A 21,548-nucleotide genomic window follows, 5' to 3' on the forward strand; every position below is an offset into this window, starting at 1 on the left:
TCTTGGGGCAGCTGGCCTTTACATGCCCCGTCTCGTTACATTTAAAGCATCATCCAGCTGATGGGTCACTGGGGTGAGGTGGGTTGCTGGAGAATGGTGTGGCGGGACGATAAGGTGGCTGGAGGGTTCCTTAGGGTGTAGGTGGGGCCTTGGGCTGCCCCCGGTAGTCGGGGGTGGTCTCAGGTTGTCCCTTCTGGTATCCGCTCCAACTGCGACCAGTTTTTTTCTTTTCTGCCACCTCCACCCTTTGGCTCCAATCTCCCCTGCCTCGATTACAGTTTTGGGCTTCCCATCTAGCATGTATCTTTCTATTTCCTCAGGAACACCCTCTAAGAACTGCTCCATTTGCATTCGGAAGGGCAAATCTTCTGGAGATTTAACACTTGCTCCTGATATCCAGGCATGCCAATGTTTCACAATGTGGTAGGCATGTCGGGTAAATGACATGTCTGGTTTCCACCTTAGGGCTCTGAATCACCGATGGGAATGCTCAGGTGTTAGTCCCATTCTGACTCTCGCCTTGGTTTTAAACAGTTCATATTGGTTCATGTGTTCCTTAGGCATTTCAGCCACCACCTCAGCTAAGGGTCCACTGAGCTGCAGCCTCAGTTCTACCATGTATTGGTCTGTAGAGATGCTGTACCCAAGGCAGGCCCTTTTGAAGTTTTCTAAAAAGGCCTCGGTATCATCACCTGCCTTGTAGGTGGAGAACTTTCTGGGATGGGAAGTGGTACCTGGACAAGGATTGCTAGGGTTTGTTGGTATATTCTGCTTAGCCTTTGCCTTCTCCATCTCCAGTGTATGGTTCCTCTCTTTTTCCTTCTCCTCCAGTTCTTTGTCCCTTGCCTCCATTTCTTTTTCCCTTGCCTCCATTTCTCTCCTGTGGGCAGCCTCCATTTCTTTTTCTTTGGCCGCTTGTGCATCCATCTCCATCTGTCTGAGTTCTACCCGTCTTTCATGTTCCTTTTGTCTTTCCTCAGCCTCAAATCTGGATAATTCCAGCTTCTGTTGAACAGTGCAGTCTGTCATCCTAACCTCTCTGGTTTTAACTAACTTTACACCCGAGAGTTAGAAAGAAAACAAAAAAAAACTTGGCTTGTAAAATTTTGCTGTGCTGTCCGGATACCTATGTTCTCTGATAGTGATTGTCAGCCTACAGAAAAATCCTAAAAAAAAAAAACCTAACACCATTGTCTCCAGGTAAATAGGCAGAAAACGACTCAAGTTGCTCTTAGGAAAAAAAAAACTTCTTCAGGTCTGTGAAGACTTGTGAATTTCCCTGCAGGAGGTTGACTACCCTGCCTTTAGATAGAGAAAACTCCAGCTCACAAAAGACAATTCCCTTTTTTCTGTGCTCTGGCCCCCAAGCAGAGAAAAAAAACCTCTAACTGCTTTCAGCTTAAAACCTGCTTTCCAGCAGCCCAAAGAAAAAATAAATTCCTTTTAAAATCATCGAATCATAGAATCATAGAATATCAGGGTTGGAAGGGACCTCAGGAGGTCATCTAGTCCAACCCCCTGCTCAAAGCAGGACCAATCCCCAATTAAATCATCCCAGCCAGGGCTTTGTCAAGCCTGACCTTAAAAACTTCTAAGGAAGGAGATTCTACCACCTCCCTAGGTAACGCATTCCAGTGTTTCACCACCCTCCTAGTGAAAAAGTTTTTCCTAATATCCAACCGAAATCTCCCCAACTGCAACTTGAGACCATTACTCCTTGTCCTGTCATCTTCTACCACTGAGAATAGTCTAGAACCATGCTCTTTGGAACCACCTCTCAGGTAGTTGAAAGCAGCTATCAAATCCCCCCTCATTCTTCTCTTCTGCAGACTAAACAATCCCAGTTCCCTCAGCCTCTCCTCATAAGTCATGTGTTCCAGACCCCTAATCATTTTTGTTGCCCTTCACTGGACTCTCTCCAATTTATCCACATCCTTCTTGTAGTGTGGGGCCCAAAACTGGACACAGTACTCCAGATGAGGCCTCACCAATGTCGAATAGAGGGGAACGATCACGTCCCTCGATCTGCTCGCTATGCCCCTACTTATACATCCCAAAATGCCATTGGCCTTCTTGGCAACAAGGGCACACTGCTGACTCATATCCAGCTTCTCGTCCACTGTAACCCCTAGGTCCTTTTCCGCAGAACTGCTGCCTAGCCATTCGGTCCCTAGTCTGTAGCTGTGCATTGGGTTCTTCCGTCCTAAGTGCAGGACCCTGCATTTATCCTTATTGAACCTCATCAGGTTTCTTTTGGCCCAATCCTCCAATTTGTCCAGGTCCCTCTGTATCCTATCTCTGCCCTCCAACGTATCTACCACTCCTCCCAGTTTAGTATCATCCGCAAATTTGCTAAGAGTGCAATCCACACCATCCTCCAGATCATTTATGAAGATATTGAACAAAACCGGCCCCAGGACCGACCCCTGGGGCACTCCACTTGACACCGGATGCCAACTAGACATGGAGCCATTGATCACTACCCGTTGAGCCCGACAATCTAGTCAACTTTCTACCCACCTTATAGTACATTCATCCAGCCCATACTTCTTTAACTTGCTGACAAGAATACTGTGGGAGACTGTGTCAAAAGCTTTGCTAAAGTCAAGAAACAATACATCCACTGCTTTCCCTTCATCCACAGAATCAGTAATCTCATCATAGAAGGCGATTAGATTAGTCAGGCATGACCTTCCCTTGGTGAATCCATGCTGACTGTTCCTGATCACTTTACTCTCGTCTAAGTGCTTCAGGATTGATTCCTTGAGGACCTGCTCCATGATTTTTCCGGGGACTGAGGTGAGGCTGACCGGCCTGTAGTTCCCAGGATCCTCCTTCTTCCCTTTTTTAAAGATTGGCACTACATTAGCCTTTTTCCAGTCATCTGGGACTTCCCCCGTTCGCCACGAGTTTTCAAAGATAATGGCCAATGGCTCTGCAATCACATCCACCAATTCCTTTAGCACTCTCGGGTGCAACTTGTCCGGCCCCATGGACTTGTGCACGTCCAGCTTTTCTAAATAGTCCCTAACCACCTCTTTCTCCACAGAGGGCTGGCCATCTACTCCCCATGTTGCGATGCCCAGCGCAGCAGTCTGGGAGCTGTCCTTGTTAGTGAAGACAGAGGCAAAAAAAGCATTGAGCACATCTGTGCTTCTGGTTCAAAAAATCTCAAATTGATCTTAAAATGATTTCAAGTTAATCCCACCACTCTGCCACCATGTCAAGGTTCCTTCCCCACTCTGAACTCTAGGGTACAGATGTGGGAACCTGCATGAAAACCTTCTAAGGGTATGTCTACACTACGGAATAAGGTCGAATTTATAGAAGTCGGTTTTTTAGAAATCGGTTTTATATATTCGAGTGTGTGTGTCCCCACAGAAGTGCATTAAGTGCATTAACTCGGCGGAGTGCTTCCACAGTACCGAGGCTAGAGTCGACTTCCAGAGCGTTGCACTGTGGGTAGCTATCCCACAGTTCCCGCAGTCTCCGCTGCCCATTGGAATTCTGGGTTGAGATCCCAATGCCTGATGGGGCTGAAACATTGTCGCGGGTGGTTCTGGGTACATATCGTCAGTCCCCCCTTCCCTCCCTCCCTCCGTGAAGGCAAGGGCAGACAATCGTTTCGCGCCTTTTTTCCTGAGTTACCTGTGCAGACGCCATACCACCGCAAACATGGAGCCCGCTCAGGTAACCGTCACCGTATGTCTCCTGGGTGCTGGCAGACGCGGTACGGCATTGCTACACAGCAGCAGCAACTCATTGCCTTGTGGCAGCAGACGGTACAATACGACTGGTAGCCGTCCTCGTCATGTCCGAGGTACTCCTGGTCACCTGTGTGAGGTCAATCAGGCGCGCCTGGGCAGACATGGGCGCAGGGACTAAATTTTCAGTGACTTGACCAGGTCATTCTCTTAAGTCCGGCAGTCAGTCCTATTGAACCGTCTTATGGTGAGCAGGTAGGCAATATGTCCTTCTGCACCGTCTGCTGCCAGCCAAAGATGTAAAAGATAGATGGAGTGGATCAAAACAAGAAATAGACCAGATTTGTTTTGTACTCATTTGCCTCCTCCCCTGTCTAGGGGACTCATTCCTCTAGGTCACACTGCAGTCACTCACAGACAAGGTGCAGCGAGGTAAATCTAGCCATGTATCAATCAGAGGCCAGGCTAACCTCCTTGTTCCAATAAGAACAATAACTTAGGTGCACCATTTCTTATTGGAACCCTCCGTGAAGTCCTGCCTGAACTACTCCTTGATGTAAAGCCACACCCTTTGTGGATTTTAGCCCCCTGAAGCCAACCCTGTAAGCCGTGTCGTCAGTCGCCCCTCCCTCCGTCAGAGCAACGGCAGACAATCATTCCGCGCCTTTTTTCTGTGCGGACGCCATACCAAGACAAGCATGGAGTCCGCTCAGCTCACTTTGGCAATTAGGAGCACATTAAACACCACACGCATTATCCAGCAGTATATGCAGCACCAGAACCTGGCAAAGCGCTACCAGGCAAGTAGGTGACGTCAGCGCGGTGACGAGAGTGATGAGGACATGGACACAGATTTCTCTCAAAGCATGGGCCCTGGCAATGTGGGTATCATGGTGCTAATGGGGCAGGTTCATATGGTGGAATACCGATTCTGGACTCGGGAAACAAGCACAGACTGGTGGGACCGCATAGTGTTGCAGGTCTGGGACGATTCCCAGTGGCTGCGAAACTTTCGCATGCGTAAGGGCACTTTCATGGAACTTTGTGACTTGCTTTCCCCTGCCCTGAAGCGCATGAATACCAAGATGAGAGCAGCCCTCACAGTTGAGAAGCGGGTGGCGATAGCCCTGTGGAAGCTTGCAACGCCAGACAGCTACCGGTCAGTTGGGAATCAATTTGGAGTGGGCAAATCTACTGTTGGGGCTGCTGTGATGCAAGTAGCCCACGCAATCAAAGATCTGCTGATATCAAGGGTAGTGACCCTGGGAAATGTGCAGGTCATAGTGGATGGCTTTGCTGCAATGGGATTCCCTAACTGTGGTGGGGCCATAGACGGAACCCATATCCCTATCTTGGCACCGGAGCACCAAGCCGGCGAGTACATAAACCGCAAGGGGTACTTTTCAATAGTGCTGCAAGCTCTGGTGGATCACAAGGGACGTTTCACCAACATCAACGTGGGATGGCCGGGAAAGGTACATGACGCTCGCATCTTCAGGAACTCTGGTCTGTTTCAAAAGCTTCAAGAAGGGACTTTATTCCCAGACCAGAAAATAACTGTTGGGGATGTTGAAATGCCTATATGTATCCTTGGGGACCCAGCCTACCCCTTAATGCCATGGCTCACAGGCAGCCTGGACAGTAGTCAGGAGCTGTTCAACTACAGGCTGAGCAAGTGCAGAATGGTGGTAGAATGTGCATTTGGATGTTTAAAGGCGCGCTGGCGCAGTTTACTGACTCACTTAGACCTCAGCGAAACCAATATTCCCACTGTTATTACTGCAGGCTGTGTGCTCCACAATATCTGTGAGAGTAAGGGGGAGACGTTTATGGCGGGGTGGGAGGTTGAGGCAAATTGCCTGGCTGCTGGTTACGCGCAGCCAGACACCAGGGCGGTTAGAAGAGCACAGGAGGGCGCGGTACGCATCAGAGAGGCTTTGAAAACCAGTTTCATGACTGGCCAGGCTACGGTGTGAAAGTTCTCTTTGTTTCTCCTTGATGAAACCCCCCGCCCCTTGGTTCACTCTACTTCCCTGTAAGCTAACCACCCTCTCCTCCTCCCTTCGATCACCGCTTGGAGAGGCAATAAAGTCATTGTTGCTTCACATTCATGCATTCTTTATTCATTCATCACACAAATAGGGGGATGACTACCAAGGTAGCCCAGGAGGGGTGGTGGAGGAGGGAAGGAAAATGCCACACAGCACTTTAAAAGTTTACAACTTTAAAATTTATTGAATGACAGCCTTCTTTTTTTGGGGGGGGGGGGAATCCTCTGTGGTGGAGTGGCTGGTTGGCCGGAGGCCCCCCCACCGTGTTCTTGGGCGTCTGGGTGTGGAGGCTATGGAACTGGGGGAGGAGGGCGGTTGGTTACACAGGGGCTGTAGTGGCAGTCTGTGCTCCAGCTGCCTTTGCTGCAGCTCAACCATACACTGGAGCATACTGGTTTGGTCCTCCAGCAGCCTCAGCATTGAATCCTGCCTCCTCTCATCACGCTGCCGCCACATTCGAGCTTCAGCCCTCTCTTCAGCCCGCCACCTCTCCTCCTGGTCATTTTGTGCTTTCCTGCAGTCTGACATTATTTGCCTCCACGCATTCATCTGTGCTCTGTCAGTGTGGGAGGACAGCATGAGCTCGGAGAACATTTCATCTCGAGTGCGTTTTTTTTTCTTTCTAATCTTCACTAGCCTCTGGGAAGGAGAAGATCCTGTGATCATTGAAACACATGCAGCTGGTGGAGGAAAAAAAAAGGGACAGCGGTATTTAAAAAGACACATTTTATAAAACACTGGCTACACTCTTTCAGGGTAAACCTTGCTGTTAACATTACATACATAGCACATGTGCTTTCGTTACAAGGTCGCATTTTGCCTCCCCCCACTGCTTGGCTACCCCCTCAACCCTCCCCCCTCCCTGTGGCTAACAGCGGGGAACATTTCTGTTCAGCCACAGGCAAACAGCCCAGCAGGAATGGGCTCCTCTGAGTGTCCCCTGAAGAAAAGCACCCTATTTCAACCAGGTGACCATGGATTATATCTCACTCTCCTGAGGATAACACAGAGAGATAAAGAACAGATGTTGCTTGAACGCCAGCAAACATACACTGCAATGCTTTGTTGTACAATGATTCCCGAGTACGTGTTACTGGCCTGGAGTGGTAAAGTGTCCTACCATGAAGGATGCAATAAGTCTGCCCTCCCCAGAAACCTTTTGCAAAGGCTTTGGGAGTATATCCAGGAGAGCCGCGAATGCCAGGGCAAAGTAATCCTTTCACATGCTTGCTTTTAAACCATGTATAGTATTTTAAAAGGTACACTCACCGGAAGTCCCTTTTCTGCCTGCTGGGTCCAGGAGGCAGCCTTGGGTGGGTTCAGGGGGTACTGGCTTCAGGTCCAGGGTGAGAAACAGTTCCTGGCTGTCGGGAAAACCGGTTTCTCCGCTTGCTTGCTGTGAGCTATCTACAACCTCGTCATCATCATCATCTTCTTCGTCCCCAAAACCTGCTTCCGTATTGCCTCCATCTCCATTGAAGGAGTCAAACAACATGGCTGGGGTAGTGGTGGCTGAACCCCCTAGAATGGCATGCAGCTCATCATAGAAGCGGCATGTTTGGGGCTCTGACCCGGAGCGGCCGTTCGCCTCTCTGGTTTTCTGGTAGGCTTGCCTCAGCTCCTTCAGTTTCACGCGGCACTGCTTCGGGTCCCTGTTATGGCCTCTGTCCTTCATGCCCTGGGAGATTTTGACAAAGGTTTTGGCATTTCGAAAACTGGAACGGAGTTCTGATAGCACGGATTCCTCTCCCCATACAGCGATCAGATCCCGTACCTCCCGTTCGGTCCATGCTGGAGCTCTTTTGCGATTCTGAGACTCCATCATGGTCACCTCTGCTGATGAGCTCTGCATGGTCACCTGCAGCTTGCCACGCTGGCAAACAGGAAATGAGATTCAAAAGTTCGCGGTTCTTTTCCTGTCTACCTGGCCAGTGCATCTGAGTTGAGAGTGCTGTCCAGAGCAGTCAAAATGGAGCACTCTGGGATAGCTCCCGGAGGCCAATACCGTCGAATTGTGTCCACAGTACCCCAAATTCGACCCGGCAAGGCCGATTTAAGCGCTAATCCACTTGTCAGGGGTGGAGTAAGGAAATCAATTTTAAGAGCCCTTTAAGTCAAAATAAAGGGCTTCATCGTGTGGATGGGTGCAGGTTTACATCGATTTAATGCTGCTAAATTCGACCTAAAGTCCTAGTGTAGACCAGGGCTAAGCTTATTTTTACCAGCTTAGGTTAAAACTTCCCCAAGGTACAAACTATTTTCCTTTTTCCCTTGGACTTTATTGCTGCCACCACCAAGCGTCTAACAGATATATAACCGGGAAAGAGCCCGCTTGGAAACGTCTTTCCTCCCAAAATCCTCCCCAAACCCTACACCCCCTTTCTTGGGGAAGGATCAATAAAAATCCTCACCAATTTGCATTGGTGAACACAGACCCAAACCCTTGGATCTTAAGAACAATGAAAAAGCAATCAGGTTCTTAAAAGAAGAATTTTAATAGAAGAAAAAGTAAAATAATTACCTCTGTAAAATCAGGATGGTAAATACCTTACAGGGTAATCAGATTCAAAACATAGAGAATCCCTCTAGGCAAAACCTTAAGTTACAAAAAAGACACAAAAACAGGAATCTACATTCCATTCAGCACAGCTTATTTTCTCAGCCATTTAAAGAAATCAGAATCTAACGCATATCTAGCTAGATTACTTACTAAGTTCTAAAACTCCATTCCTGATCTTTCCCCGGCAAAAGCATCACACAGACAGAGAAAGCCTTTTTTTCTCCCCCACCTCCAGCTTTTGAAAGTATCTTGTCTCTTCATTGGTCATTTTGGTCAGGTGCCAGCGAGGTTATCCTAGCTTCTTAACCCTTTACAGGTGAAAGGGTTTTTCCTTTGACCAGGAGGGATTTTAAAGGTATTTACCCTTCCCTTTATATTTATGACAATCTTCATCAACGATTTAGATAATGGCATAGAGAGTACATTTATAAAGTTTGCCTCCCCCCATGTCCCACTGTGCTCATCTTGCCCCTGGCTCCTGCCTCACTCCAGCTGGGGACCAATCCTTCCCTGCTACCTTGCCCCGCTGTCAGGGTGGAGAAAAATCAATGACTTCTTAAAAAAATCAGATTTTTTTAATTTAAATAGGATTTTTGAGGGAAAAAACCTATCTAAAGATAGTTTTAATTAAGATACATTATATCTCACCATGGAATAGGGATTATAAATTCTAATTCTATAGTATGAGAGAACTGGCAGATGCCAGGAGAGCGGTATGTATGTTGTACTATGTATGTATGTTGTACATAGTATGAGATAATATACTATGTACAATACATATGAGAGCGGTTCCAGAAACTGTCTCAGACAGCCAGAAGGAGCTGAGGGGCGTGGGGTCGGCTGGGTGCTTTATACCGATGCTAACAGCGCGCTGCAGCAGAGGGTGCTCGAGCTGCCCTGACAGGTGCCACTGAGGGAAAATTTTCCGGTGACCATGCGTGAGGTTCGCACATCCCTAGAGTGGAATGCGTATGGGCATCACTCAGCGAAGAATCCCCCTTTCCCAGCAGCCCTAGCCAGGCTAATGCACAAATATTGTGTCACCATTATAGGGCTGGCTGCTCCTCTGTGCTGTCTCTGAGTCATCCCTCAGGCCTTCCCCTCTCTCAGACCAGCCCTGGGCTACAGCCCCCCGTGTACAAGTCATGCTGACCCCCAGAGTATCCGACCGGACTTGGGACCTGTGGTTCTGCCCCTGGAAGCTGTGACCAGCCGTGATTGCAGTGACCCAAACACCTTCTTACACAAACTCTTGTTTGATCTCCACAGCAAGAGCCAGGCCCAGCCAGAGAACAGGGTTTAACACAGCTAAAGGACTCCCCGCACATCTACCTCATCCCTAGGCACAGTACCGGATTTACCATGGTGCCGGGCCCACGCCCCAAAGGGGCCCCGACCCAGCCCGCTCTTCTCCGCCCCCTGCCCACCGCTCTTTCCTGTGGGTGCAGCGGGCAGAAGTTTGGTCCTGCCGATTCCTGCTGCAGGGCAGGCTCCACTGGCAGACAAGCTCCCCTCTCCCTCGCCTCTTCCCCGGAGCCTGCCGCATTCCTGCCCCTCCCCCTCCCAGTGCTTCTCCTGCCGCCATACAGCTGTTCACCGGCGCGAGGGAGGGGGAGAAGCGGAGCTGCAGCGCACTCACCGCTCGAGGGAGGAGGTGAAGAGGTGGGGGCGGGGCCTTGGGGAAGGGGGTGGATTCAGGGCATATCCCCTCCAGCCCCCTGCCGTGAGCCACTCAGGGCAGAGGGCTGGGAGCACCCCCATGACCCCAGCCCACACCCCCAGCCCTCTGCCATAACTCCTGCACCCCCCGCTTTGCAACCGCAGCCCTGACTCCTGCACCCCCACACCCCCACCCTTAGCACCAAACGGGAGCTCCTGCACACACATACCCACATTCCCACTTGCACCTATTGCACCAAACAGGAGCTGCCCCAGGTAAAAGCTCCACACCCAAACCTCCTGCCCCAACCCTGAGCCCCCTCCCTTACCCGAGCTCCTGGCCAGACCCTGCACCCCAACCCTCAGCCTGCTCCTGCACCCTCACTTTCATCCCAGACCCTGCACCCTCAGCCCTGTGCCCAGTGCACCCCCACCCTCAGCTCAGTTCAGAGAGAGATGAAGAGAATGGGCTAGAACCAGGGAGAAGGTAGGTACCCGCTCTGTGGGCAAGGGCGAAGGAGGGATCCTGTTTACCCCCTCCCCAGCCCCGCTGTGCTTGCAGTTTACCCCTGACCCCTGCCTTGCTCCAGTCAGCAGGGACTAATCCTCCCCCCATGCCCCACTGTGCTCATCTTGCCCCTGGCTCCTGCCTCACTCCAGCTGGGGACCAATCCTTCCCTGCTACCTTGCCCCGCTGTCAGGGTGGAGAAAAATCAATGACTTCTTAAAAAAATTTAAAAATCAGATTTTTTTTATTTAAATAGGATTTTTGAGGGAAAAAACCTATCTAAAGATAGTTTTAATTAAGATACATTGTATCTCACCATGGAATAGGGATTATAAATTCTAATTCTATAGTATGAGATAATATATTCATGTAATGTTTAAGAAAAGTTTTGTAAATGAGTTCTAATAGTTCATGGATTAGAGACCCAATCTTATGGGGTTCCACAGGCTTCTGTATAGACTATTTAGGTTAATCTTTCTATCTACCCAATGGGACTCAGTGCTAAGTCTAGAAGATACCATCAGAGATGCTTAGTTTTGCAGTTCTCAAACTGTGGATTTGTGTCTCCAGAGGTAACATGCTTGTTAACAGTAAAAATGTTTTAAATAAATAAATAATATATAGACGTGAGAAATAACAGACCTCAACCCTATTGTCCCTCTGCAAATTTGTAAACACAGACAATCCCTTACCTCTCTCTAAAAGTGAAAAGTTTCAAAAAGTTCAATGAATAGAAGACTGTTGAGGGAGGAATAGATCTGGACAAGGAGAAGAAGTCTGGAGATAAATGTGAGAAGCGAGGGACATATGCTTTTTTGTTAAAATATTATGTTTGCTGTTGAAGAAAAAAATCCAGAATGCTTAACGTGGTTGTTTTAGTTAAATAAAACAATTTAAATGTCTGTCTGGTGATGTTCTCCTCCTAATACAGCCTGGCAAGAAAATCCTCCAAATATTAATGATTAACCTGTTGAATTGGAAGTTCACCTCCCAATGACTTCATAAATATCTGCTTCAATTATCTTTGGTAAATGAAATAACCAAACAATCATTCATTTTCTGATATAGCTGTAAAACTCACCTGAAAAGTTTTCAAAATAAATCACTGTTTAAAAATGTATAGTGTGTACGTTCTAAAAATGAAACCTACATCTATCTCTGAGTTGTGAAGAATATGTATTAAGGTTATAACAACCAACAAGAATGCACTTTTATGTAGAAAACCATGATTAAATTGAGTCTTCCTGACTACTGATTTAAATCATGATTTAAATCAAATTCACCTGCCCGCTGTGCTCTTGCCCCTGGCCCCTTCATTCCTCAGGGGGGCCCACAAATGTTTGGCGTCGGGCCCACAAAAAGTTAATCCAGCCCTGCCTAGGCAGCCTGTCCTACCCAAGGCCCTCACCTCTGGGGCTGGGGCCGTCTGCTTCCCAGTCTCTACCTGCCCCCTCCCCAGCCTGGTTAAGGGGCTGAGTGGCTCAGGAGGGGGCCAGAGGGGGAATCACTGCAGATGGCTCTGCAATGTCTCTTACCCCCTGCAGTGTTTACGAGGAGATGGGGGGGGCAGCCATGGCCTGCTCTAATTAACCCCTTGTGTTCATGCAATGACCCCCACACGGCAGTCAGACAAACAGAGCAGACAATGTTCAGAGGTTATTACAGGGCAGTTCCAATCCCGTCACACCCAGTGCTTCTCATTTGTTCCCTGAACACCCACCTGTCCCCACAACCCATGGCATCCAGTGTCCAGCCTGCGCTGGGAATCTAATTGCCATCTGCTGCTGGGGTAGAAATGGCTGGGTTGGGCGCTGGCTCACCAGGAGAAAGGTGTTCTCACACTACCTCCCTGGGGTTCACCTCCACCAGCTACAGGGACATGAAACACCCACGGCACCAAGGTGACTTTGTCTCCTCTAGGATCTGAAGAGGAAAGCATTGCCTGGCCCAGCCAGCTCATCGCACACACATCTTTTATTTAGCGTGGACCCAGCATTTGTAAGCAGCACTGCCCAGGGTTCCCCATCCCCCATTCGCTGCTGGGTCCTATCATGACCTGTAATATACCGACAGCCAGGCCCTAGGGTTTAAATGCAGCACACCCAGCAGTAAAGCCAGACATGGCGCACAAGGGCATTGGGGTCACACTTTACAGCTCCACACCACAGCCATAGGCTAGAAACTTACTTTTTATTTGTTTTAAACTAAAGCTCCCACAATCCCAGGACTCCCGGAGCTGGGGCTTTAAGGGAAACAGCAAAAACCATGAGAGTTGGCAATGCTGCAGCTGGCAGTCTGTTCCCCTCCTGCACCCCAACCCCCTCGCTACAATTTCCAACCGCATCTGAACTTCCACCCGTCCTTGTTCCACGAGAAGCTTCTGCAGCATTGTCCATCATCCTTGCTCCCCTGTGAGCCCAGCCAGCCCTGCTAGAGCCCAGGGGAGGGCTCTGGCAGTTGGGGGTGGGTGGGTTCAGCCCTCGGGGTGCTGCTCAGTGTGAGGCTATCACAACCCAGTCTGATACACAGAGTGACCCATCTTGTCACCCACTTGCACGGCCTGAGGCTGGCAGGAGAAGCCTGTGTGTGTCTCTGCCATGGGAGTAAGTCAGTGCCACTGCGAGACCCTTCCCCTCTGCATCCCCCAACCTGTGTGTATTGAATTTCCTACATTTAACAGTCTTGTTACCTCAGTTCCCTCCAATTAGCCCATTCCAATGTAACTGGGGGTGGGTCAAAGCATTATCACGAATTGCTGCAGTTTTCCTTTAAGTTAGGGGGAAGGAAACATCTGATGTGTTGCCATTTCCCCACATTCCCTGTGGGGCGAGGTTCTTTCCAAGGTGTCGACATTTGGCTCCAATGCCTCCATCGTATTTCCTGGCCCTGGTATCCCTGGAACAAGAGTCAGACCTAGAGATCCCCTTCGGAGTCAAATTCTGAGTGTTTTTCTCTGCGTGATTCCCTTTGCCCCATGAGAGGGTTTGGCAGATGCGGTTTCAGACCTGGGGTTTGTGTTGGACTTTTCTGCCATCCTCAGACATGGTGTGTTTCCAACCCAGCTCAGGGTGATGGGACCTGGGGATAGAAATCAGAATGACCCCTTTAGCCATGGGTCAGTCGGGGACCCCACAATCCCACAGGAGAGAGATTCCAGCCACAAGAGACACAGCAAAGGACCGAGCGTTAGGCATTGGGGTGGCTAGTGGGACCTGCCCTTCTAGCCTGGATCTGGCTGTGGGCTCTGGGGAGCTCCAAGGCTGTAGCTGGGCCTGGCCCCTGAGATGGTGGGGAGGTGCAGAGAACTGGAATGGGGGATTAGGCTTCTTGCAGCCTCTCACTCCCCCCTGCACAGGATCTGTCCCTGGACGGCATTAGGGCTCACGGGGACCATGGAAGGTGTCTAGGGGGTGAGGACTCTGCACGCTGCGGAGGGAGGCCTGAGTTGGGCTGTTGGGGGAGCTGATGGGGTAGGGATGGATCATCACTGAAGGGCCAATTGGAGATGGGGGCGTGTAAGGACTAGCTGAGGTGGGGATTGTGAGGGAGCTGCCCAGGGGTGAGACTTACAGCTCAGGGCAGTGTGTTCAGGGCCATTTGTGGCATCCAGCCCCATGGCTCTTCAGCCTGCGCACACCCTCCCCCTCCCGCCCCATGGGGACCCCACACCTCTGACAGCTCAGCTACGTAACGCTGATACCACTAACCCCAGCACAGTGTCTGCTCAGCCCCTCGCAGCCCCACTCACCCATGTAGCTCCGAGTTTGCCTGAAACCTGCAAGGGAAGAGGAACAAACATGGTCAAAGGCCCGGCCAACGTGGGGAACTCACTCTGACAGGAGATGCTGTTCTGGGAGAGGGGTCATTGGCAGATAGAAAGGAACTGAGTGATGTGGAATGTGGCATGAAAACACGTCCCCTTACCTCGCTCTGTGACCACCTTGTCTGAAATGGAAAGAGACGAAGTTATTTCCTGTCATTTAGGCAGAGGGCTCAGTTCTGGGGGCTGCTCTGTGACCGTGTGATCGCTTTACACGTGGTTCATGGGCCCTCGCTGCTGAAGGAGAAATGTCCTGGCTGTGTGAGGTGAGAGACAGACCCTTTACTCCAAAGACCAGAAATATCTGCTAATAGCAGTGACCGGCTCTCAGGGATGCCTTTATATTGTCTCAGTATTGGGGACTGGAGTAAATGTTGCTGTCAGTGACACTGCTGTAAATCCACAATAACTCCATGTGTGTCACTGGAGTGAATCTGACTTTACACTGGGTCACCCAGAGCAGAATTCAGGCCTGTAAGAAGCTGCTGTTTGGTTGTGGTGGACCCAATGGATTGGGGGATGTTAAAGGGACATTGACAGGATAAAAAACCTGGGTGGGATTTGCGAAGCATCTAACTTTGAAGGAAGACGTCTGTCTGGATCCTTATTCAGGTCTGACATTCTCGACCCTTCCGTCTAAGGAGAATTCCTTTTCTGTGTTACTGATAAACCCTAGGAAAGTCAGAGCTATGCACTCCAGCCCTCATCTATAGAAAGCAGGTGCTCTTCCCACTGCATCAGAACAATGTGACTGGCACTGAATTATCAAAGGGAAGGTGACACCTGTCCGTCCAAGCACGAGAACTGGTAACCCTGCGTCTGCTGTAGCAAGTTCACAGTGCTGCGGGGTAGCTAATTTGACTCAGATTCAGCACAGGTCGTGGCAAGCACAGTGACATGCGGCTGGTCCAAACTCTGGGTACATCTACCCAGCAACTGGGAGCGAGCTTCCCAGTCGGGCAGGCAGAGACATATTAGCTCTGCTTGTGCCAGGGCGCTAAAAGTAGCAGGGTAGCCGTGGGCAGCAGTTGCAGCAGCTTGGGCTAGCTGCTCAAGTACAAACCCGCCTGGATCCCCAGGGTCCATGCTCGGGTGGCTGCCCAGAGCCACTGCTCCTGCTACCCCAGCCACACTGCCATTGTTAGCGTGCTAGCTCAAGCAGGACTAGTGTTTGTCTGGCTACCTGAGCTGGAAAGCTCACTCCCAGCTGCAGTGTAAACGTACCCAAGAGTCTCAGAACTGACAGCTGTTATTAATGAACAACAGACAAGGTCCCAGATCAGCTCCTAAACAGAGCCCACAAATTGCCCCAGAGGGCAGCACCCCCAGCTGATGGAAGTTCTCGGAATGAGGGGAGGGAGCGTCACACCAGAACATGTATCATGCAGAGAGAGGCCTGCGCTGCTGCAGCCTGTCACCCAGCCTCAGACCTCCTATTTCTGTGCTGTGCAATCCCTCTGTGGTGCTGATTTGCAAAAGTGTGTAACTCTAGGGATAGTGGTTGGCAGAAGCATAGTAGGGTTTGGAGGCTCTGTTCATTCAAGGACCAGGCCTAGACTAGGAGGGAGGGAAACAGGGCTGAGGAGCTGAGGGCTGGATAACAGGGAAGCGGTGGGTGGGGACTGAGGGATGCCAGCAGAGCTGAGGCTGGGGGAGGAAGCCCAGGGCTGGGATCGCAGGGGGCTGCAAGCAGTGGGGGTGTTTGTCCCATGAGGACCCCCTGCACAGCTCAGTTCCGGGGCCCCTTCCAGTGATCTGACATGTGTCATGTGTGTGAGGTCACGCTGTGCGGAGGATGCCATTCAGAGCCCTGGGCAGCACTGAGTAAGACGGAGCAGCTGACACCTGGCGAGCCAGATCTGGCTTTCGTGGGGTCCCTTGTTGCCTTGAGGTTCCCTGCAATTGTACGGCTTGCAGGTGCCTAATGCAATCACTAGCTGCAGGTCAGGACTGAGAGTCACTGGCAGAGCTGTGTGTGTGGGAGCCCAGGGCTAGGATAGCAGGAGGCTGCAGGTGGGCACACTGAGGGGGCCCAGCATTGGGCAGCAAAGATTTTGCAAGTCAGAATTGGGATATACTGTATCCACAGAACTGCATGGAGGAAGTTTGCCCAGCCCTCTGTCCCGCTATTCCCTATGCACTGTAGTCACTTTCTGTCGTTAAGGATGATACTGAAACTGGAGCTGCAAACTCTGCAATGTTTATTTATTTCCCAGAGCAGGGGGGAGATGATCAAGAAGGTGACTGAAGTCCATATAGCCAGTGCTGGGTTTACAATGGCGCCAGTGGCTCCATGGAGCCGGGCCCATGCTCAGAAGGGGCGCCGGCCTGCTCTGCTTGCGTCCTGAGACCCGGCCAGCCTGCTGTCTCCCCACCGCCCATCACTTGCTCCTTAGGCCGGGGATTCCTCTCCGCCCCCTAGCTGGACCCCAGTGCACCTCTGGCTCCGGGCAGTCTCTGCTTCCCACAACCTGTGGACATCGCTTGTCTCCCCGGAGCTGAGCTGTCTGGGACTGGTGTAGAAGCCTGGCCAGTGTCAGCCAGGTGCAGGGGGTGACAGTGTGGGGGGCTTGCCTGGGCCCCTCCAGGCAAGTGGGTCCTGAGGGAGCCCAGCCGGAGATGGCCCTGGCCTGGCTGATCGTGCCGCTCCTGAGGGGCCGGAGCGATTCCCTGCCCCAGGACCAGCTCTGGCTGCACTGCTGGCTCAGCCCGGCAGACACAGTCGCCTCCCAGCAGGGCCCACAAAGGTTAATCCGGCCCTGCGTACAGGGCATGTGATGATTTTCCTATCACACGACAGTGTGAAAGCCCAGACACACGTTTACTAGGGATTATCCAAGTACCTGATTCCAAGAAGAAATGGTCACTCACCTTGTGCTGTAACTGTGGTTCTTCAAGATGTATCCCTACGGGTGCTCCACTATCCACCCTCCATCCCCCCTGCTTCAGAGTTCGCTGCTGAGAGCTTTGCAGCAGAGAAGGAACTGAGGGTGGCTTGCCCATGCAGTGCTATAGAACTATGGCAGGGGGCATGAGGCGACTAGCACACATGTATGGGCTGAACGGACACTGCCAGTAGAAATCTCCAATAAAAGGCACAGGGGGCACTAGCTCACCTAGAGTGGAGAACCCGCAGGGACACTAACTGAAGAACCAGCCCTTCTTCTGAGATGCTGAAATGGGAAAGAGAAAAGAGTTAGACATAGAGACGCACTCAGTGATGAGCTGCCAAAATCTTAACAACGGGTTCCCTCCTCATCCCACGAAGGGGTCGTTGCCCACCCCCCGCCCCCCGGGACTCCTGCCCCATCCAACCCCCCTGCATTCCTTGATGCCCCCCCGCCAGGACCCCTGCCCCATCCACCCCCCTCCCCTGTCCCCTGACTGCCCCCAGAACCGGGCAGGAGGGTCTCATGGGCTACCATAGTGGGTGCCCACCCCACCCCTAAGAGCCAGAGGCACCTGCCGGGGCGTGAGGTGGGGAGTCCCGGCGGTGCTTACCTGGGGCAGCTCCCAGGAAGCACCCGGCAGGTCCCTCTGGCTTCTAGGGGTGGGGGAGCGTAGCTAGGGGGGGAACAGGGGGAGCGGCCTTAGGCGCCGACTCCCTGAGTGCTCTGGGGCTGGAGAACCAACGGGGAAAATTTGGTGGTTGCAGAGCACCCACCGGCAGCTCCCCGCCCCGCGCCTGGCCCCAGCTCACCTCACCTCCACTCCGCCTCCTCCCCTGAATGCGCCCCCCCCCCAGCTTCCCACGAATCAGCTGTTCGGCAGGAAGCCGGGGAGGGCTGAGAAGCAGGCGGTAGATTCACACTCAGGCTGAGGGTGACAGAGGTGAGCTGGGGCGGGGAGCGGTTCCCCTGCCACCCCCCCACCACCCCAGCTCACCTCCACCTCCCTGGGCCTGAGCGGGAAGCCTCGGCCTGCATCTCAGCCCACCCCAGCTTCCCGCACAAACAGCTGATTTGCGGGAAGCCGGGGGGCACGGAGAAGCAGAGCGGGGCGGCGCGTTCAGGGGAGGAGGCGGAGCAGAGGTGAGCTGGGGCTGGGGGTGGGGTGGGGAGCTGCCGGTGCGTGCTCTGCACCCACCAAATTTTCCCCTTGGGTGCTCCAGGGCTGGAGCACCCATGGAGTCGGCGCCTAAGGAGCCACTTTTGGCCAGTTAAATTTAGAAGCCCTTTTAGAACCAGTTGTCCCTCGCGGAGCAACCGGTTCTAAAAGGGCTTCTAAATTTAACAACCGGTTTTAGCGAACCGGTGCGAAGCGGCTCCAGCTCACCACTGGACGCACTGTTTAAAACTGTGTGTCCCATAACAACTGGGGTTAGTTACAGACACATCCACAGCCCCACTCCCAGCCCCAGTGCAGCAGCCAGCAGCTTTGCTAGGAGCAGGGCTGGCGGTTCGTGTTACACACTAACACGCAGGAGCCCTGGGATTTGCAAAGCATCTAATCTTGATGGAAGATGTGGGTCTGGATCGTGATACAGCTCTGACCTTAGCAACCCTTCTGTCAAAGTGGAATTCCTTTTCTGTGTTTCTAACAGCCCTTTGGAGCATCAAAGCTACGCACTCCAGGTGTAACTAGAGGATGGATGTGCTGTTGACTGGGGCTCACCTTTGGGATCTGGCCTTGGCAACAAAGCATAGAAACGTGAGCCACATTCTGGGAAATGGCCCAGAAGAGCCTGCACTCCAGCACTCATCTATAGAGAGTGGCTGGCCCCCTTCTCTCGCATCAGAACAGTGTGATTGGCATTGGATTGTCACAGGCAAGGCAACACCTGTCTGTCTATCCAGACATGAGAGCAGGTAACCCTGCGTCTGCTGCAGAGAGCTCACAGTGCTGCCGTGGGACTGGGGTAACTAATGTGACTCTGCTTTCAGCCCATGCTGTTCACTGAGCCATGCTCTGCGGTGTTGGTGCTTCTGTATCTGCTCAGCACCGTGTGTGGCTGGGAGCCTCTGCCCAGGGGCTCTATTGTGGAGGTGGATGAACTTACCAATTGTTTCACGCAGCTTCTGGCACTCTGAGGAGAGCAGAAAAGGAGACCATCATGGGTTCAGTGTGGGTCATTCTGAGCAGAGTGACATGGGGCTGTTACAAACTTGTTTACATCTAAATTGCAGCTGGGAGGGTGCTTCCCAGTTTGGGCAGGCAGACACCAAATTGCCCCAAATGTCCTGGTGCCCTACACAGCTGCATGCTGCTCCAGTGGCCAGCCCGATCGCTGAGCCGGCCAGAAAAGCTGCCCCCATTCCTGCCCCGCCCCTTCTCCTGAGCTACTTCCTGGGGGACTGCAGCAGGGGTTGGGCGCTGCCGGTGAGTGCTGTGGGGCGGTTCCCCGCTGCCCCCAAGTCCCAAGGCTGGGAGTCAGGGGAGCAGAGTGGAGCAGGCTGGGGCAGGGTCATTCCACTTCCCGCCGCCCCGTGAGTATGGGGTCGGGCCTGCCCTGTAATCACTGGGCGGCAGGAAGTGGAGCGACCTGGCCCCAACCCGCTATGTTGGCTCGTGCTGGGGTGTTTGCTCCCTGCCCCCCAAGCCTGCTCCTGCCCCCCACAGACCTTGGGCGCAGCCCCTCCCCCCCACAGAGGCCTAAGGATGCCCCCCCTGCGGAGCCCTGGGGCCAGTCCTCTCCCCCCCGCGGGGGGGGCTGCATAGGACACCACAATGTCTAGGGCCATCCCTGCATGTTAGTTCAGCTCAAGCCAGCGTGCTAAAAGTAGCAGGGTGGCACGTACAGTATCTTGTGCTAGCCGCTCAAGTACAAACCTTTTCAGATCTGTTGGGTGCATAGTTGGGCAGCTACCCTGAGCCGCTGCCCCTGTCACTACTCCCAGCTACATGGCTATTACTGGCAGGTTAAATCAACAGCAGGCCCTTGAGAATCAAACACTCCTGTAGCTTCCAGCCCCCCACCCCCACACAGTGACCTGTGAACAGTCCCCACAATGCAAAGCTCAGCTCTGACAGAGAACTCCAGTCCTGGGATCTGATTGGTGGAACTCCAGGAGTCCTGATTGGTTCCCTGCTTCTGTTTAAACCAAGCACAGGACCAGGAAGTCACCTGTGCAACTGGGTTCCCCTGCTCAGTGCTGCCTCCCCTGTGCTACCTGCTCCTGCTGCCTGACTCTGATCTCCCAGTAACATGACCCTGCTGACACCTGACTCTCCGTCTGCCCTTCCGCACTGTCTCGGTCTCTGATCTCCTGGTAGCCTGACCTGACCTGGCCTGGCTCCTGACTTTTGATCCCTGTTCTGACCACTAGGCATGACCACCCACATCCCGGTTCTGACAGTCTGCATGGACAACGTAGGCTACAGGAGTGGGTGCCAGGTGCTGAGAGAATGGATCCAGCTACCCAGCTGCTGCCCTCTGGAGCACAAGACACGCTCGAGTGGGCCGCCTGCCTTCAGGAAGACACTACGCCCTGCAGGCCCAGGTTGTCCAGATGGTATGGCAACTTCCACCTTTTCATGTTCTCTGTATGTATATATATCTTCTTACTATATGTTCCATTCTATGTATCTGATGAAGTAGGCTGTAGCCCATGAAAGATTATGCTCAAATAAATTTGTTAGTCTCTAAGGCGCCACAAGTACTCCTGTTCTTTTCGAAGATACAGACTAACACGGCTGCTACTCTGAAACCCTTTCTGGAGGGCAACATCCCGGTGCTGTCGAACTGGGAAGTCTTCCTCCAAGCCACGTCACTTCTATTGAATGATCTGCACCAAGTTTGAATGGCTCAGGCTGTCCTAGGAAAGATCTCACAGGGGCAGGGCACCACGCCCTTATCTGAAACTCATTTCCACCCCCTCTCTGCCGATACAGATTGGTATGAGGTATTCACTGATCGTACCTATGAAGGGCAAAAGCCTTAAACCAACTGCACCTCCCTTGGGCCCTATTTTTCTCAAGATTTGATTTCATCATCACATATTGGCCGAGAACCAAAAATGGCCAGGCCGACACCCTGTGCTGTAACATTCTCAGCACAGCTCCTCACCAGGATACACTCGCATTGATACACTCCTCCTCAGGAATTCCACCTGACAAACAAGTCATTGTCAACAAAAAACAGCACAACTCCCACAGTTCAGCCTACAGGGTTGTGATTTGCATCATGCATGAAAGTGCTGCTCTGTAACTGCCCTGTGTGGATGCGGCTGGTGTGCACTAAACAGTACCTAGTTTACACTAACACAGTCCTCTTCAAATAGGACTACAGATATGCACACTAGGAACC

The 21,548-nt window shown here is 52.0% G+C and overlaps 2 protein-coding genes across 10 annotated transcripts in view; both read right to left on the reverse strand.

Annotated features, from left to right (window-relative positions):
* Positions 1-5,880: 5,880 nt before the first annotated feature.
* On the reverse strand, positions 5,881-7,707 carry LOC141976601 (uncharacterized). Its single transcript, XM_074937653.1, has 2 exons — positions 7,025-7,707; positions 5,881-6,435 (listed from the first exon to the last, which is right to left on the reverse strand). The coding sequence occupies exons 1-2, from the start codon at positions 7,605-7,607 to the stop codon at positions 5,936-5,938; spliced, it is 1,083 nt and encodes a 360-aa protein (XP_074793754.1). The 5' UTR covers positions 7,608-7,707; the 3' UTR covers positions 5,881-5,935.
* A 5,002-nt stretch (positions 7,708-12,709) lies between these two features.
* LOC141976560 (butyrophilin subfamily 3 member A2-like) overlaps positions 12,710-21,548 on the reverse strand; it is a 42,235-nt gene continuing 33,396 nt past the window's right edge. For 5 of the 9 annotated variants that reach the window (XR_012636129.1, XR_012636132.1, XR_012636130.1 and 2 more), the window contains 5 exons: positions 19,302-19,328; positions 17,419-17,475; positions 14,407-14,427; positions 14,231-14,257; positions 12,710-13,560 (listed from right to left, as the gene is read on the reverse strand). Coding sequence is in view for 1 of the 9 variants with exons in the window: in XM_074937580.1 (XP_074793681.1) it covers positions 17,444-17,475; positions 19,302-19,328 (59 nt within the window). In the remaining 8 variants the exon portion in view is untranslated. Of the gene's footprint in view, positions 13,561-14,230; positions 14,258-14,406; positions 14,428-17,173; positions 17,476-19,301; positions 19,329-21,548 lie in introns of all 9 variants that reach the window. The other 4 variants (XR_012636126.1, XR_012636128.1, XR_012636127.1 and 1 more) reach the window with 4 other exon arrangements.

The sequence above is a fragment of the Natator depressus genome, chromosome 23 (genome assembly GCF_965152275.1).
Source record: "Natator depressus isolate rNatDep1 chromosome 23, rNatDep2.hap1, whole genome shotgun sequence".
Classification (NCBI taxonomy): domain Eukaryota; kingdom Metazoa; phylum Chordata; order Testudines; family Cheloniidae; genus Natator; species Natator depressus.

What these genes read in the sequence shown, in the direction of transcription:
- LOC141976601 (XM_074937653.1), bottom strand. Translation starts at nt 7,607, where the DNA reads ATGCAGAGCTCATCAGCAGAGGTGACCATGATGGAGTCTCAGAATCGC. An exon ending in AGGCAGAAAAGGGACTTCCG is followed by an intron (nt 6,436 to 7,024) that starts GTGAGTGTACCT and finishes TTCCTCCACCAG; the next exon opens with CTGCATGTGTTTCAATGATC.